General features: G+C 41.0%; 1 protein-coding gene and 1 long non-coding RNA gene across 2 annotated transcripts in view; one reads left to right on the forward strand and one right to left on the reverse strand.

Moving 5' to 3' along the window:
- Window positions 1-271: 271 nt before the first annotated feature.
- The window catches only part of cspg4 (chondroitin sulfate proteoglycan 4), a 76,861-nt gene continuing 62,288 nt past the window's right edge, over window positions 272-14,844 (forward strand). The window contains exon 1 of the mRNA XM_040026298.1: window positions 272-417. Coding sequence (XP_039882232.1) covers window positions 342-417 — 76 coding nt within the window. The 5' untranslated portion in view covers window positions 272-341. The remainder of the gene's footprint in view (window positions 418-14,844) is intronic.
- On the reverse strand, window positions 8,460-9,859 carry LOC120730137. The gene is made up of 2 exons (XR_005695062.1): window positions 9,378-9,859; window positions 8,460-9,178 (listed from the first exon to the last, which is right to left on the reverse strand). It is a non-coding gene; the product is annotated as an uncharacterized LOC120730137 (long non-coding RNA).

The raw sequence follows: 14,844 nt of genomic DNA on the forward strand, positions 1-14,844 counted from the left end.
GTGTGTATGTGTGTGCGTATGAGAGACAAATATATGTATAAACGGGTATTGTACTTGTAAAAATATGTAAGTGTCGGGTCAGCAAAGAGAGTCTGGTTATGATTTTCCATTCTTTGAAGATCTGTGTGTGTGTGTAACGTGTGCACGTGCAAGTGTGCTGGAGAAGGGTAGGGGCTGGGGTTGGAAAGAAGGCGTCCCTCTAGCGGTCCCTCCCCAGCCCTGCCCCTTCACATAGAGAAGTATCTTGTAGCAGGTCCCAAAACTGGAAACTCATTCAGTCTCTTCTGAATGGAGTGTCTTTAACACAACAGTGGAGGACTTAACTATTCAGCAACGAAAATATGAGAGCCCTGCATCTGGTTTTTGTTGGTGCCTTCCTGAGTGTACTGCTCTGCCTCCCCAGCCCTGGTCATGGAGGTAAGTGCCACTGCAAATCCCTCTTTTAGTGTCCTGGCTCTCCCCTTCTGCTCCCATTTGTCAGAGATCCACAGAAAAAGATCAGATCACCATCTATGTCTGAGGCTTCCCCTCTGCATAAATCCAACCATGGTTGGCTGACAAGTTAATCCCTCAAAACAAACCCAGTATCAACGTTATCCTTTACAGATGCTGCACTGGGCTACAAACTTTCTAAGTAACTCCACATCAGATCTTCAGTTGTCTTCCTTTTACTGTTGTTTATTCATTCTCACGGGACACATGTCACTCACTGTTGTAAAACCTTTTATATTTTTCGATGAAACTCAATACACTGAGGAAAAGATGAGCAATGGTCTGACCACTTGTCCAAAGGCTGGGGCAACATCTGTCGGCTTCTCCTCTATCGCATTTTTTCTTCTTTTTTTTTTCTTTTTTTTGCTTTCAAGTCTGTGGTGAGCTGAATGAGTGAGCGCATTTACCTTGGGAATGTTTGCATTGAAAGCGTGTTGCCAAAAGGCAGGAGGTAGAGAAGTTGAAGCCCTCTTAGCTGAGGTCCTGCTGCCGGCAGCAATGAATGGCTCTTTCAGAGGGGAAGTGCACAGTGGCAGGCAGAGCCGCTCCTTATCCAACAAGAGAGAAGAGAGATGAAAGTAGCAGTGAGAGAGAGAGAGAGGTGCTAGTAAACGAGTGAGAGAGGCAGTGTGTGTGCGTTTACAGGAAGCAGCCGCTTGATGGCCAAAGGATTATACAATGATCCCTTAGAGTAAAGAGGTACAGATATACTTTCTCACTATGATGAGCTAGTTTAGTCCTGCTGGATGCAAGTGCAGTTTGTGTGAGATGCAGAGTGGTGTGTTTCTTACTGGGAAATGAAACCCCCCTGTCTTCAAACAGCTTAAATAACTCACATTGCCACAAAGTTGTACACATGGCAAGTTGGCATGTTCAGCCTTGGACTTGAGCAGCTGTTGGGCCCATTGTTTTCCCCCTGCTGTCAGATTTTCAAACCCTCGCTGAAAATTCCACTCCAATTAAGTCTGGACAAATGTCTCCATTGGCAGCTAAAGTGAAAAAGTGTCCCTTGATCTGCATGTAGGAGTATTGCTTTGTTTTAGTGGCACATAGTCAAAGCTCGGCCGGGGAGCTGGACTCAGTTCTTCGGCACTGTGATCTGTTCACGGCAAGCATGAAAAGAGTCATCTGCCATTCTGTTTGCTCATTTCTAGATAAACCCCGCTGACGGGCGTGACAGTGACCCCTCTGCTGAAGAATTAGCTTTACACTGAGCAAACAGTGCTGTCTGAGTACAGAAAAATATTATTTACTAGAGATTTATAGAAGCCTTTTGCATAACTGTAATTCATATCTTTATTTAGATATAAAGTACACATTCACATGTTGGTGTTAGCTTTGCAGTTCTCCACATATTTAAGATGAAATGTTCCTTTGATTGAAACTGTGGCAGAATATAACACAAAAACTGCACCGGGGAACGATTTCTCCTCATCTAATTTTCTGCTGGCACAATCCTCTGTGCCTCAGTGTGAACAGCACTCACCCACTGACCCTAGAGAACTAAATGCTAATGTTGACCAGATGTACCAAGTCACTGATTAGATTTTGGCCCCCTCTGCTCTACAAAATGCCTGCCACAAGCTGTTGGGGGATTCTTCCATGGGCATCCTAGAAGGCTTACAGAGGGTTTCATTTCTTCCCAGTGTTTAAGTCTTCAGATGTCACGGGACATGCATGCATGCACAGGGTCCAGATGCTTTGGTATTTTTTGTAGTCGTTTGCACCTTTCTACTGGGGATGCCCATACTGAAGTGGTAGACTTGTAGTCGCTTTTATTGCAGTTCTCCAAGTCCAGAGAAATATAATCACTTCTGCCACAACAGCAGAAGCAAGCAGCACAGTGAGACGTCCACTATCATAACATTTTATATGAGCTTTCTTCTGTGGTGCAATATCCCATTTTCCATTTGAGTCTTATGCTGCTGTTTTTCATCCACTTAAATTGCTGCGAAAAAGTATTTGCTCTGTTTCTGATTTTTTTTTATTTAATGTCACACTTACCAAAAATCACCCCAAATTGTTTCATAGTACCCACGTGACATGTGAATTAATGCAAAAATGCAGTTTGTAAAAGATGATTTTATTTATTGAGGCAGAAAAAAAGTCTTTCACATAACTCTGGAGGAATTCTGTCCCAATCTTCTTTGCAGACTACTTTTAATTCAGCCACTACCTGAACTACCTGTTTAAGGTCATGCCAAAACATCTTGATTGGATTTAAGTCCAGACTTTGACTAGGCCACTCCAAAACCATTTTGTATTGCAAGCTACTAACTTGCTGGTGTGTTTCGGATCATTGTCCTGCTGAATAACCCAAATGAGAGTGCGCTTGAGCTTCATGGAACAAACTGATGGCCAGATATTCTTTACTTCAGGATTTGTGAATAGAAAGCAGAATTCATGGTTCCGTCAATTACAGCAAGTCATCATTATCTTTTTTTCTATTAAATGGTGTGTTAGTTTAAAACCAGATGTATTTTGGAAAATGTGGGAAATTGTGTTCTCTTTGGTCAGCAGTGTTTGTTTGTTTTTTTGCCTAGAAACACTCCCACATATGCCATTTTTGCCCAGTCACCTTCTTGTTTCTGAATCATGAACTCTGACCTTATCTGTAAGGCCAGTGGCAAGTAATGTCTGCAGTTCTAATACAAATTCCTGCAACAAAAGCGATATTTTTTGGACACACAGCCAGAAAATCTGTAGTATTCTGTATTCATTCGTTATGAGAGCACTTTTTTCATATCAAGAGAAACTCGCTTTATCATGGTTGTGTCTGAAATTGGACTTGACGTGTTCCTGTTCTGAGTCTTTAAAACACCCTGCAGCTCTGTATCTGTTCAGCAGACTTTAAAGCTGCCCTTTAACAAAGTTTGGAAAAATTGGATGGGTAGTTATTTCCAAATCATAAATAGCTCCCTAGTGCATACACATTGTTTGGTTTCCCTGGTAATAGAGTTTTTCCTCATTTTTCTGTCTGTTGATAAGTGAACAAAGTTTGATGTTCCTAAGGAAGTCACATCTACTGCCACTCCCACTGTTGGCTGTTATTTACTTATTTCCTTTTTTCTTGCAAATCTTTCTAAATTAGGTATCTTGTCTTGTTTTGCTTTCTGAAAATCCATTTATGAGATGTAGGCATTTCTAAAATACAGATATGAACAGACAAGCCCCTGCTGGCAGAACAAATGCTGCTGTGCAAAATGCTGCCAATGAATATGTTATGAAATACATACCATCTATCATCGCAAAAGCACTGTTTGAATTCCCATATACCTAATTGAGGAAGCTTTTCCTAAATTGCTCAGATAACACACATTAAGAGAACATCTACTACAAACAATATCAAATATTTTATGCACATTTGTAAGTGTTTCAGAGATGTCTTTCTGCTGAATGTGTTTGCATTTTCAATTGCAAAGCTTAACGAAGGGATTTGCATCCCAAGACTGCATATGAGCCAGCTATCTCCCCATGGGTATAATGTTACTATGGTAACAAGAAAAAAAAATAAATATGGAATTTGCCTCGGCTTTGTGAAGTGTCCGTATACAAGGCCTCCACATGTTCCTTGAGAGTTGGCAGGGAAAATGGTGTGACTACAAGTGTCTGCACAGAAGATTAATAAATCCAATATTTGTGCTGGGAAATTGATGAGATTAGCCTTTATTCCAGGTTGTACTGGTCCCGCAGACATGCTTCGTGACCCTTCCCTCAACTTTTAGTCTAAACACAACGTAAAGCTAAGATAGGATAGAAATGTAGCTTTTGGAGTAAATGTAAACAAAAAAATCTGTGTTTATAAAAGGAGGGAAGAACGCGCGGCTCCTCATCTGCCTTTTCTCTCTCAAGGGAGGACCAGGTGCTTGTAGCTCACAGTGAAATGCTTTTGTATTAAAACTGAGCGTCTTATATCCATGTTAGTGTTGTTAGTACACTGTCATAACAATGCTGGGTTCAACATTGCAGCTGACCAATCACGTTCTCTAAGCTTAGAGTTAGCATTAGCCAAGAAGTTAGCTAATGCGATGAAAAGCTATCACAAGCAAACCAACATAAGTAACCTAAATTTGGCTGAAAGCAAAGCTAAGTTGGTAATATAGTTGTTGTTTTGCATAACTTCATAAAGAAAACTTTAGAAATGCTTACCATTTGTTCCAAAAGAGAGTTTTGTATAAAGAAATACTTTTTTTCCTCTTTTCCACCACAGTGCAGGGCAACGGCATCACAACATGACTTATCAGTTTCATGTTGATCCTAGTGGACCAACATCAGACACACCCATCCACTATATAGTGTTTGCTACATAATGGATACAGTTAGAATAAGTAAACACTGTAACGGATAACAGCACAATCTATACACATTACTACCATATTAATCTATGCACACCTATTAATTTCTGCATACTTTACCGTAAATGTATTACAAAAGGATGAGAGAAGCTGCAACTGTGCTACAAATCTTTTATGAATCATCATTATGCTTTTCATTTCATAAGCAAGCTACTTTCCACTAACACATTTACAGTTTAAATTGACCAGCTAAAATCTGTAATTTGAAAGTCATGCTGCTCTGGCATAGAAGGAGATGAGCCACTGCACGGTTGAAACATCTGAGGAGCATTATGCTTGCCAGGCACTCTCAAAGAGTAAGAAAATCAAATTAGCTCCATATCTGGTGTCTCTGTTTTTTGTTTTTTGTTTTTTTTTGGGGGGGGGGGTGTTTGTTTCATAACAGATAAACAGGCTGCAACACATGATGTCTCGATGGATGTAGCGCTCCTTCTTCTGTACACTACCTTTCATAGCGTCACTTCACTGCTTTGTAGTGCACTATAGGGGAAATTCACAGTCAAGATATAGAAGGCTTATGCACTTACATAGCGAATTGGTGGACAGTTCAGACACAGCCATGTTTTATTTTCCAAGAAAATATGAGCTATAATCTGCTTCAAAACACAATAATACAAATCCCATCATTGAGGAGAAAGCAGGGTTTTGTTATGTTTTTTTATCTTAACATTTGCCTTAAAGAAAACAAAAAAAACCTCAACTCTGATTGCTTATGCACTGCAGACGAAGTGCATGTCATCAAAAACTTAAGTGCAGTATATGAGTGGCCCTTGTACTTGAGACAACATTCTGCTCACTGCCAAGCTCCTTCTTTAATGCGTCATGGAAATGAGACCCTTATTTCATCTCGAAGCATGGACGACTATCAATATTGATAGTGTTTCTCGTATGATATAACCTTCCTCACTTCTGCCTGCCTGATGTTTCATCCTGCCACTTTCAGAGAGAAAGTTTCAGTGAGTCGTGGTTTATTAACTGTTTTTTTTTTTAGGATTCTGGCCTGAGGCAAACATCATTGCGAGAATCCAAAATTAGCTGTATAGGCAACCTGCCTTACCCTGCTCCTTTCCTTTCTATAGCTTCATCTTGTTACTACAGGTAGAATTTTATATTTGACCTGCAGCTACAGAATGAACAGCATGTCTGTTCAGTGATTACAGTGGCGGGCCAATAATAGAGTTTTTTTAGAGGTTTCATTGCTGTAAAAGCAATAACTTCTGTCAGCTTGTCCTTGAGCAAGACACTGGTGCTCATTCACAATGTGCTGCTGTGGTCAGATAAGCAAGTCAGCTACAAGCAAGAAATGTAAAATACAAAAGGCCTTAGAACAGTTGGGCTTGCTGACCACCTTATCCTTTTTTTCACCTCAGCAGCACAGCTCCAGCCAATTTACAAGGTGTTTTCATAGTTTCCGTCATTTGCATTAGCTAGCGGGATCCCAAGAATTTGGATGACCTTGAAACAACCATCTTGGAGCCCCAGACGGTCAGCGTCTAGTGCATATGCTTCTAAAATATCATATGATAATAAAAATATAATTGATAAGGGGCCATGAGAGCATCTGGAGTTACATTTTTGATAGTCCTAGTTTGAGCTCGGCTCGTGTAATGCAAATCCTTCTGTTCCTGTCATAGGTCTTGACAGGAAAGATCACTACATTGACAAAAAAAATGAGCCATACATAACTAAATCTGAGTAATAGAGTAATCATAACATAGGATGAAGATATCAAGTTTAATCAAGCTGTCTTTTATGCAGCTGTAGATGTCAATGCCGAAGTACGACAGAAATTCTGACACTGAGGTATTCAGTGTCTTCAAAAGCACACGTGATAAAGTACATATCACTTTATTCTCAGTGTGATGCAAGAACCCTGAAAAACAAAACATACAAATACATGTCCCTTGCCTTGAAGACTCTGTACTCCTCTGGCAGATGATCTTTCCAACATTGTTCTCTTTGAGATTGCTGGCTGTCATTGGAAGGCGGCTCAGATTATTTTTTAGGGTTATGATCTGCTCAGAGCAGGCAGACAGCCCACACACAGAAGTCATTTAGCTTGGGGTGTGTGCACAAAAGAGTTTCTGCGCATAAACACAGGCCCAGATTTTGTCCCTAGTTAGACGTTCAGAAGCTATTCCAGCAGGGCTTCCTGTGCTGTTTTAACCCCTTTCAAGGCAATCAGACAAGTTGGTGGTACGGTTGAGTAATGGAGATTCTGTAACCAGATTTCAGGTCTGTAGGTGACAATTTGGAATTTCAGATTGTTACAATTACCTCGTCGCCATACAATTTTCAGCAATTCTTACCTACAGCAGCAACAGCACGGGGTTATAGCTGCGCCGGCAAGGGAGGAAAATAGCTGACATTTATCAAAACACCACACTGTACAAAAAATGTGACCAATAATTTTTCTCTAAAACCATGGCAAAAAAAAAACAAAGTAGTGAATGAATACCACTGGCAGACATAACTGAGAAAAATATTATTTAAATGGCTTGAGAGAGATATTGGTGGTGGAGGTGTTGGCAAAGGGTAAAAAAAATTGCAATAATTATCAAACATCACATGCTAAAACATATATTTTCCTTTTAAATCTGTCCAAGGTTATTGATGGAATATTTAATTACACTCGTTGCAACATAATGTGTTGTATTTACATCCTGTTGCCATGCTTTGTCATTTGCTTAAATTACTAGAGGTTGTATATCTGTGTGGGAACCTAGCCACGCATACAGTAAGGTCCAGGTTTGAAACACCTTGAGACACTGAAACTGAGAAACACCTGCAAATTCGATGCATGTTGACAGTGTAAATTTTCATTTCTGTTTGAAATGGATGAGATTTTCAAGGCAAGTATTTATATGAAGATGCCCAAGTTTGTGGCCAAACTCCTCAAAATAGTTACACACAGCTTTTTAAGGTGGCGGCAGGTAGATTGTTCCGGGCCCTTGTGGATTTAAGCTGTCAGAGTGCCTTCTGTCTCCTCAGGCTAATTCAAAAATATTAAGACCAGGACTCTTTGGAGTCCAAACCACCTGCTGAAGTACTTGTTTTTCTTCTTGTCACTGAAGATACTTTTTGTGTGTACTCCAGTTTTGGTGCTATGAATGTAAAAAGCAAAACTTAAGGTTCAGTCTGTCAAAGGAACTGAAACTTTTTTATGAGCGTTGTTAAGGAACCAGCATGTTAGACACACATTAAAATACATTTTTGGCATAGGAGCAGGCAACCTTGTACAGTAAAGTCCGGTCCCCCACCCCCCACCATCCCCCCCAAAAAGCCCACAAAACAAAACTGTAATAATGTGATAATTTTATGCACATTATGATACCTGTAGGACCGCAATGGGGCCAGAATCTGTGTGGGACATTTACATTCAAAGTGTGTTATGACCCTGAGAATGATGGACTTGCATTCTTAACTGGCTGCACCAAATGAACTGTGTTTATTTTTGATGAGAGCTGTCGGGGAGTTTAGTGCCCAAAACGAGAACTCTAGAGAAAATTCTCATCATCACAGAACGGCCAAGTTTTCAATAAGCAGGAATTATGCATGACCAGATGTCTCGATATGAGCCGCCTCTATGGGGTTTTCTTGTTTTGTTTGGGGTTTTTTTTTTTTTTTTTTTGAGGACAGTCTATTTTATCATTTGAATAAAGAAGAATCCATTCTGTTCTGGCTGCCATTGTTTCCTTTATCAATTGAAAATACATGAAAAGGAGGAGGGGAAAGGGATTAACTAAATTTTTTCTCATTCCAAAGACCTTTTGTGGAATCACTTATTCCCTCTAAATCAGTTTTCAAAATCTTTCTTCTTTGTTTGTCTTGTTGATCATCTCATCAGATGTTTTTTTCTTTTTAATGATCATATGACGTAAATTATGTCTGTGTTTTTATTGGGGAACAGTGCCTTCTTTGTTGAACACTGCACTGCCTGTTACTCACATGTCCTGGAATCAGACAAATGTTGCCAGTAGGGTAACAAAAGGCAAGCACAGGCGCTGGAAAAGCAGCATGAATCATGGGAAAAATGTTTCCAGTGTTGAGCTGATTCATATGAGGACATGTTGGGAAAAGCCTGAGGTTTCCACTGCAACATCTGGAGCTGGCTTGGTCAGTTAGGAGTGAGGCAAAGCTGGAGGCTTTAATCAGACTGTCCCACTGATTTTGCGTACCAAATATAGACAAAACATCTGTGGTGGAAGAATGTCAATTAGCCAAGTTTTGAAGTATTCTCAGGGTTGCTTGTTGCTTTTTGCTTGAAACAGATGTACAGACTGGGTTGTTATCAGGAGCCATTATTAATCTCCTGGCAGCCCTCCAACCTCCTGAAAACGAAGTTTTGTATACAGTCAGCCAAACAAAATACATCAAATGCTGTACAGCAAATGAAAAAAGATGGCAATATATTATATGTCGAACTGCACATTTCTCAAGTTTAATTGTTTTGTTCACACTGTTCCTTAGAGAAATGAGCATGCTATTTTTAAGTGAATCAGTGGTAGTGTGCAGATGAATATGACTCACTGTTTTAAATATAGAGAAATCCACTTCAACTGTGGGGACTCCCTCCAGCCCAGAGGGTGTATGACTCACAAGCACAAGGCTGCAGTGGTTAATCATGAGACATCAGACTCCAGACTAATAGTTTTTTGTGCTTCTAATTAGTCGTCCACTCCTAGTTGTTATAAGCCTTTGCTCCAGGATGGCAAGACGGGTTGCTGCAGTGCTGAGAACATCCAGGGACAAACAGCATAGTTCTGCTTGGTGCATTTGGTGACTGGCAGAGTTTAGAGTTTTTCCTGCAAACTCCTTAGATGTGACGTGGGAAATTCTCCAAAAAATTTAACACAGATGTGTTTTTTTCCACATGCATGATTTTCAGTGATGAAATTCCCCTTTTTATCCAAATAGCTAGTCTCCTGCTATATTATTCCAAAAACACAGCAGGGGGGGGGCTGCGGTTAGTACAGACACTTTTCACAGCATGCAGACCAGCGCCAGATCTCATCCTGTTGAACATCTTGATCAACACCACGGAGGGACCTGAGCAATTTGAAGCCAGGTGGCCTCATTACAAGCTGGGTTCATACAGAATCAAGGGGGGTGGGGATAGCACCAGCCCTGGGATCTGGCATTCTGGAATAGCATGGCCTAGTTAAATATAGCTAGACAGTAGCGCCAAGCAAGAGCATGTTGCTTCACACTAGGCTGACGAAAGAGACAAGGGAGGAAGGGAGGAAGGGAGGAAAAGGGGATCCAGGGTGGGGATTTTGGCTGTGTGTATGTGTGCGTGTGAGAGAAAGTGTTTATGTGTGTTTTCTTTATGCATTGTGGCTCACACAGATCCCAGTGTTGAGGGGCCAGAGCAAATGTCGTCATTGCATTGGTTACGAAGGCTTAAAATAACCAGAGGAAATGATGTGTCCCATGAAGTTTAGTTTGACTGACTGTCTGCAGTAGCATGAAGCAGAGAACAGCTACACAGAGGAGCTGAAACACACGTCACTGCTTTGCCAAGTTACACAAGCTCCTTGTGCAGTTATGTGTTGAATCTTTCACACAGTGATGGCAAAACAGATCCTCAAAACCTGCTGTAAAAACGTATTTGCTCCCTTCCTGATTTCTTATTTATTTGCAAATTTGTCACAATTACATGATTCAGGGTATTGAGGAAAATTCAGTTTTTCATGAATCATGAATTAACTGTGATTAACCGTATTCACTAGCCATGCCCAGGCCCGATGACCGACAGACCTGATGTATCGAGAAATCGCTGTGCTGAGTCACCTAGAGCAGCGGCAAAGCTACGTCCGAATGCTCTTTGTGGACTACAGCTCAGCCTTTAATACAATCATCCCGGACATCCTCATCACCAAACTGGTCACTCTTGGCCTCCCTCCTCTCACATGTGCCTGGATAAAGGATTTCCTCACAAACCGGCCCCAGACTGTAAAACTCGGCCCTCATCTCTCCTCCACTCGCACACTGAGCACCAGCTCCCCACAGGGCTGTGTGCTGAGCCCCCTCTTGTATTCTCTCTACACCCACGACTGCAGTTCGACCCACAACAACACTCTCATCATCAAGTTTGCTGATGACACCACGGTAGTCAGACTCATCTCGAAGGGAGACGAGGCAGAGTACAGAGAGGAAGTCCTGAAGCTGGCAGCATGGTGTTCAGAAAACAACCTGGCACTGAACACTAAGAAAACCAAAGAGCTCATTGTTGACTTCAGGAGACACAGCACCAACTTGGCCCCCTTCTACATCAATGGGGAGTGTGTGGAGAGGGTCCACACTTTCCGGTTCCTTGGTGTCCTCATCTCTGCTGACATCTCCTGGACAGGCAACATCTCAGCGGTCATCAAGAAGGCCCAACAGCGGCTGCACTTCCTGAGTCCTCAGGAAGTACAAGCTGAACTCCAACCTGCTGCTGACCTTCTACCGCTCGTTCATTGAGAACCTGCTAACCTACTGCATCACGGTATGGTACGGCAGCTGCACCAAAGCAGATAGAGTGAGGCTTCAGAGTGTGGTCAAGACAGCACAAAAGATCATCGGCTGCCCTCTCCCCTCCCTGATGGACATTTATTCCTCCCGCTGCCTCACCAGAGCAGCAAACATTATCAAGGACAGCTCCCACCCTGGCTTCAACATGTTCAGCCTGCTTCCCTCAGGGAAGCGCTACAGGTGCATCAACACAAAAACCCACAGACTCAAAAACAGTTTCTTCCCCAAAGCGATAACCACCCTGAACTCACACATGCACAGATAACACAGCCCCCCACTTCCCACTTCCTCTATGAACCACCACTGTGCAATACCAATTCTATGTGCAACAACTCAACTGTATATACATAACACTATTTATTACATATTACTTACGGCTTGTATATTGTACATTTTATATATATATATGTTTTTCCCTATGTTAATACTGTCCATATGTACATAGTGCTGCAGAACTGTACCCCCCCCCCAGCATGTTTACACTGAGTAGGAGATGCTCTGTATCTCATTGCACAACTGTATAGTGACAATAAAGGCATTCTATTCTATTCTATTCTATTCTATTAAATACAACCTGTCCGACAAAGTGAAGCAGGCTAAAAGACTTCTAAAAGCAACACATCATGCCACCATCTAAAGAAACAACAGAGAAGCAAAGTCATCGACATATATCCAGCTGGAAAGGGTTACAAAGCCATTTTTAAGGATTTGGGACTCCAGATTTAAGTCCTCTGGTTCTCTCCAGCATTTGACCTTAGAACTGAAGAAGCTTCTCGGATGAGAGGTGAAACGTCTTCAAGCAACTTAAAGAAGTCCAGACGCTTTTCTTTCCAAGCTTCTTAGACTACGATGACCTGGATGACTGAGAACCTTCACAGTTATACAGTGAGAGTCATTATCAAATGGAGAAAACCAAAATTCAACAACTCAACCAGGAGTTGAACCCCGAACAACATCTAAAGAACTGCAGGCCTCACTTGTCTCAGTTAAGGTCAGAGTTCATGAATCAACAATAATACATAGACTGGGCAAAAATGGCATCCATGCAAGAGTTGAGGCATCCACTGCTGACCAAAAAGAACACAAAGGCTCATCTCACATTTGCCAAGACACCTCTTGATGATGGGAAAATATTCTGTTCTTAGCTGGGCTTGATCTGATGGTAACAATATTGGCTTTCCCATGTCTATAAAGCTCTTTAGAGGTTGTTTGTTCACTGTATTTGTTTTGGAAGCGTCTTCACTTAGTGGCTTAAAGCCTTTGCAGCGTTTTCTACATGAACGCGACCAACACACTCATAAAACACATATCATTTTGAACCATTGTATTACATTACCCAATAATTCTCTATCATCACTAAGCATGTATTCCCATTTCAACGCATTATTAACGTGTCATCAAAGGGGAGGGAGATCAAGCTCAAAAACAACAATAAGCTTTATTAAAAACAATTAGAAGAAATAAATATATATTGCCCTTTAACTTCTCATTAGAAGAAAAGAAAATGAGAAAAACAAATCGGGACTCTAAGCAACTGACAGCAGCAGGCGGGTGCATTGAAGTCAACAAGTAATCAGCCAAACCAAAAATGCAGATGATAAGGAAGGATTACTGTGATCCAAGAACAACCTGTTTTTTGTGGCTAGTTATGCAGTCTGATGTACTATATTGAGTCCGGCCTGGGCCATTGGATAGTCCCCATGGGAATGTGAAGATACAGAAAAAGGGAAGCTGACCATGTGTGACCCCAGAGCATCCTGTCCTCTAACAGCCAAAAACACATTCCTAAGCTTCTCTTCAGAGCAACTCTTCATTGTACTTTACCACAGAGGAGATACTTCAGATATCTGAAATGTTATTGAATTTGGTTTAGATTTGGGTAGCTTGATTGTCACCACGTGTTTACTCGTAGTAAATTGTTGGGTTTCTTTCTGCAACATTGTACAGTCTTCAAGCTACAATGCAAAAGTGACCTGAGAAGTGGTGCTATAGAAATATGACTGAAGCGAACTGAATTCTTGTGTTCTCACAATTGCTGCTTTCTTTTTATGGTCTTCTGATGGGGAAGGTTACGTGTAAGGTTTAAATTATGCAGGTAAAAGAATATTTCCACTTGATTTCATAAAGCTAACCAATGATATATATATACATATAACCCATTTTAAGTATGAAAATCTCCCAGAAATGTGGTCCAATCCTTGCTGAATACTCCCCAGAGGCTGTATAGTGAATTTGCAGTGAAAGAGAGAACATTTGCTACACATAAGGGAACCAATAACTGCTGGATAGCAATTAGCTCAAGGCCAGCCTAATGGGGGGAAAACTGAACTTGTTTTTCTGTCTTCCTGCTTTTTAATGCACACAAATGTTTTTTGTTTTTTTAAATTACCGAACTCACAGTACTTCTTTGCCCTTTGCCCTTCCAGTAAACTTAAAGACTAATCTTGTACATATATGGAAAGGCAAAATGGTCAAGTAAACAAACTGTGTTATATAAACAGATGGCCATTTAGTCGAAGCAGGCTGGAGGGAAGCTTTGGAGTGTAGTTTAAGACTGTAGTTCCTACTAACTTTGAAAAGGATTAGATCTTTTAAATGTTGAACTAACAATTTGGGTCACTGGTTTCCATCTGTGGATGTCTATATATCTGTAATATACAACCAGTTACATCAGCTTTCTACATCAGTAGGTGAAAAAGCAATCATCATCATTTACTGAGTAATTAGTCTGAGTTCTGTCTCAAATGAGATAAGTAGGTGAAGGGGAGTTACAGTTGTAGTATGAGCCAAGTGAGACATTATGGATGGGGAAGCATGATTAGGAAGGGTGTGTCTTGGGTTTCACACACACACATACAAACAAGCACTACCATACTTTAGCAGACAGTGAAGGAGAGTTTAAGAGTTTAAAACTGAAATATCTGATCCCTGGAAAGTGTAGGCCAAAATAAGAATATCCCCCATGATTCTGAAAAGCAGTATCACAGCCACAATAAACTTTCTCTAAACAAAATTTATGTTTTCCACTTTGCAGCCAGACATTATCAGCCCAGACAGTAAATCAGTTTGGTGACAGGGGACGATCTCCGAAAACTGACTGGACAAAAATGGAGCTTGATACAATCAATCACAGTTAGAAAAAAACAAGAAAACAAAAAAAAACTTTTTATCTTTCTGCAGGAGTAAAGATTTCCTTTCAGTAATTTGTCATATTGTCTATTTTGGTGGAGGTCTCAACACTAACTTGCTCAGCAGCTGTTGCTGCAGCAAACTCATACTGTCGTCCAACGTGCAAGCTACTTGTGAGGAAAAATATTTTCCTGGCAGCTCAAAGTGGAATAAACTCAACCCACTGTCTTGCCAAAGGCAATGTGGATCTCTTTTGAGATGTAAAGGTACACAGTCAGTTATGTGGAAAGCTATGGCTTCATGTTAAAGGCTCTTAGTGTTTTACATGGTAAATAGCAGAGATAGCAGCACT

This window comes from Simochromis diagramma, unplaced genomic scaffold (genome assembly GCF_900408965.1).
Source record: "Simochromis diagramma unplaced genomic scaffold, fSimDia1.1 OVJJ01000293.1, whole genome shotgun sequence".
Lineage (NCBI taxonomy): Eukaryota > Metazoa > Chordata > Actinopteri > Cichliformes > Cichlidae > Simochromis > Simochromis diagramma.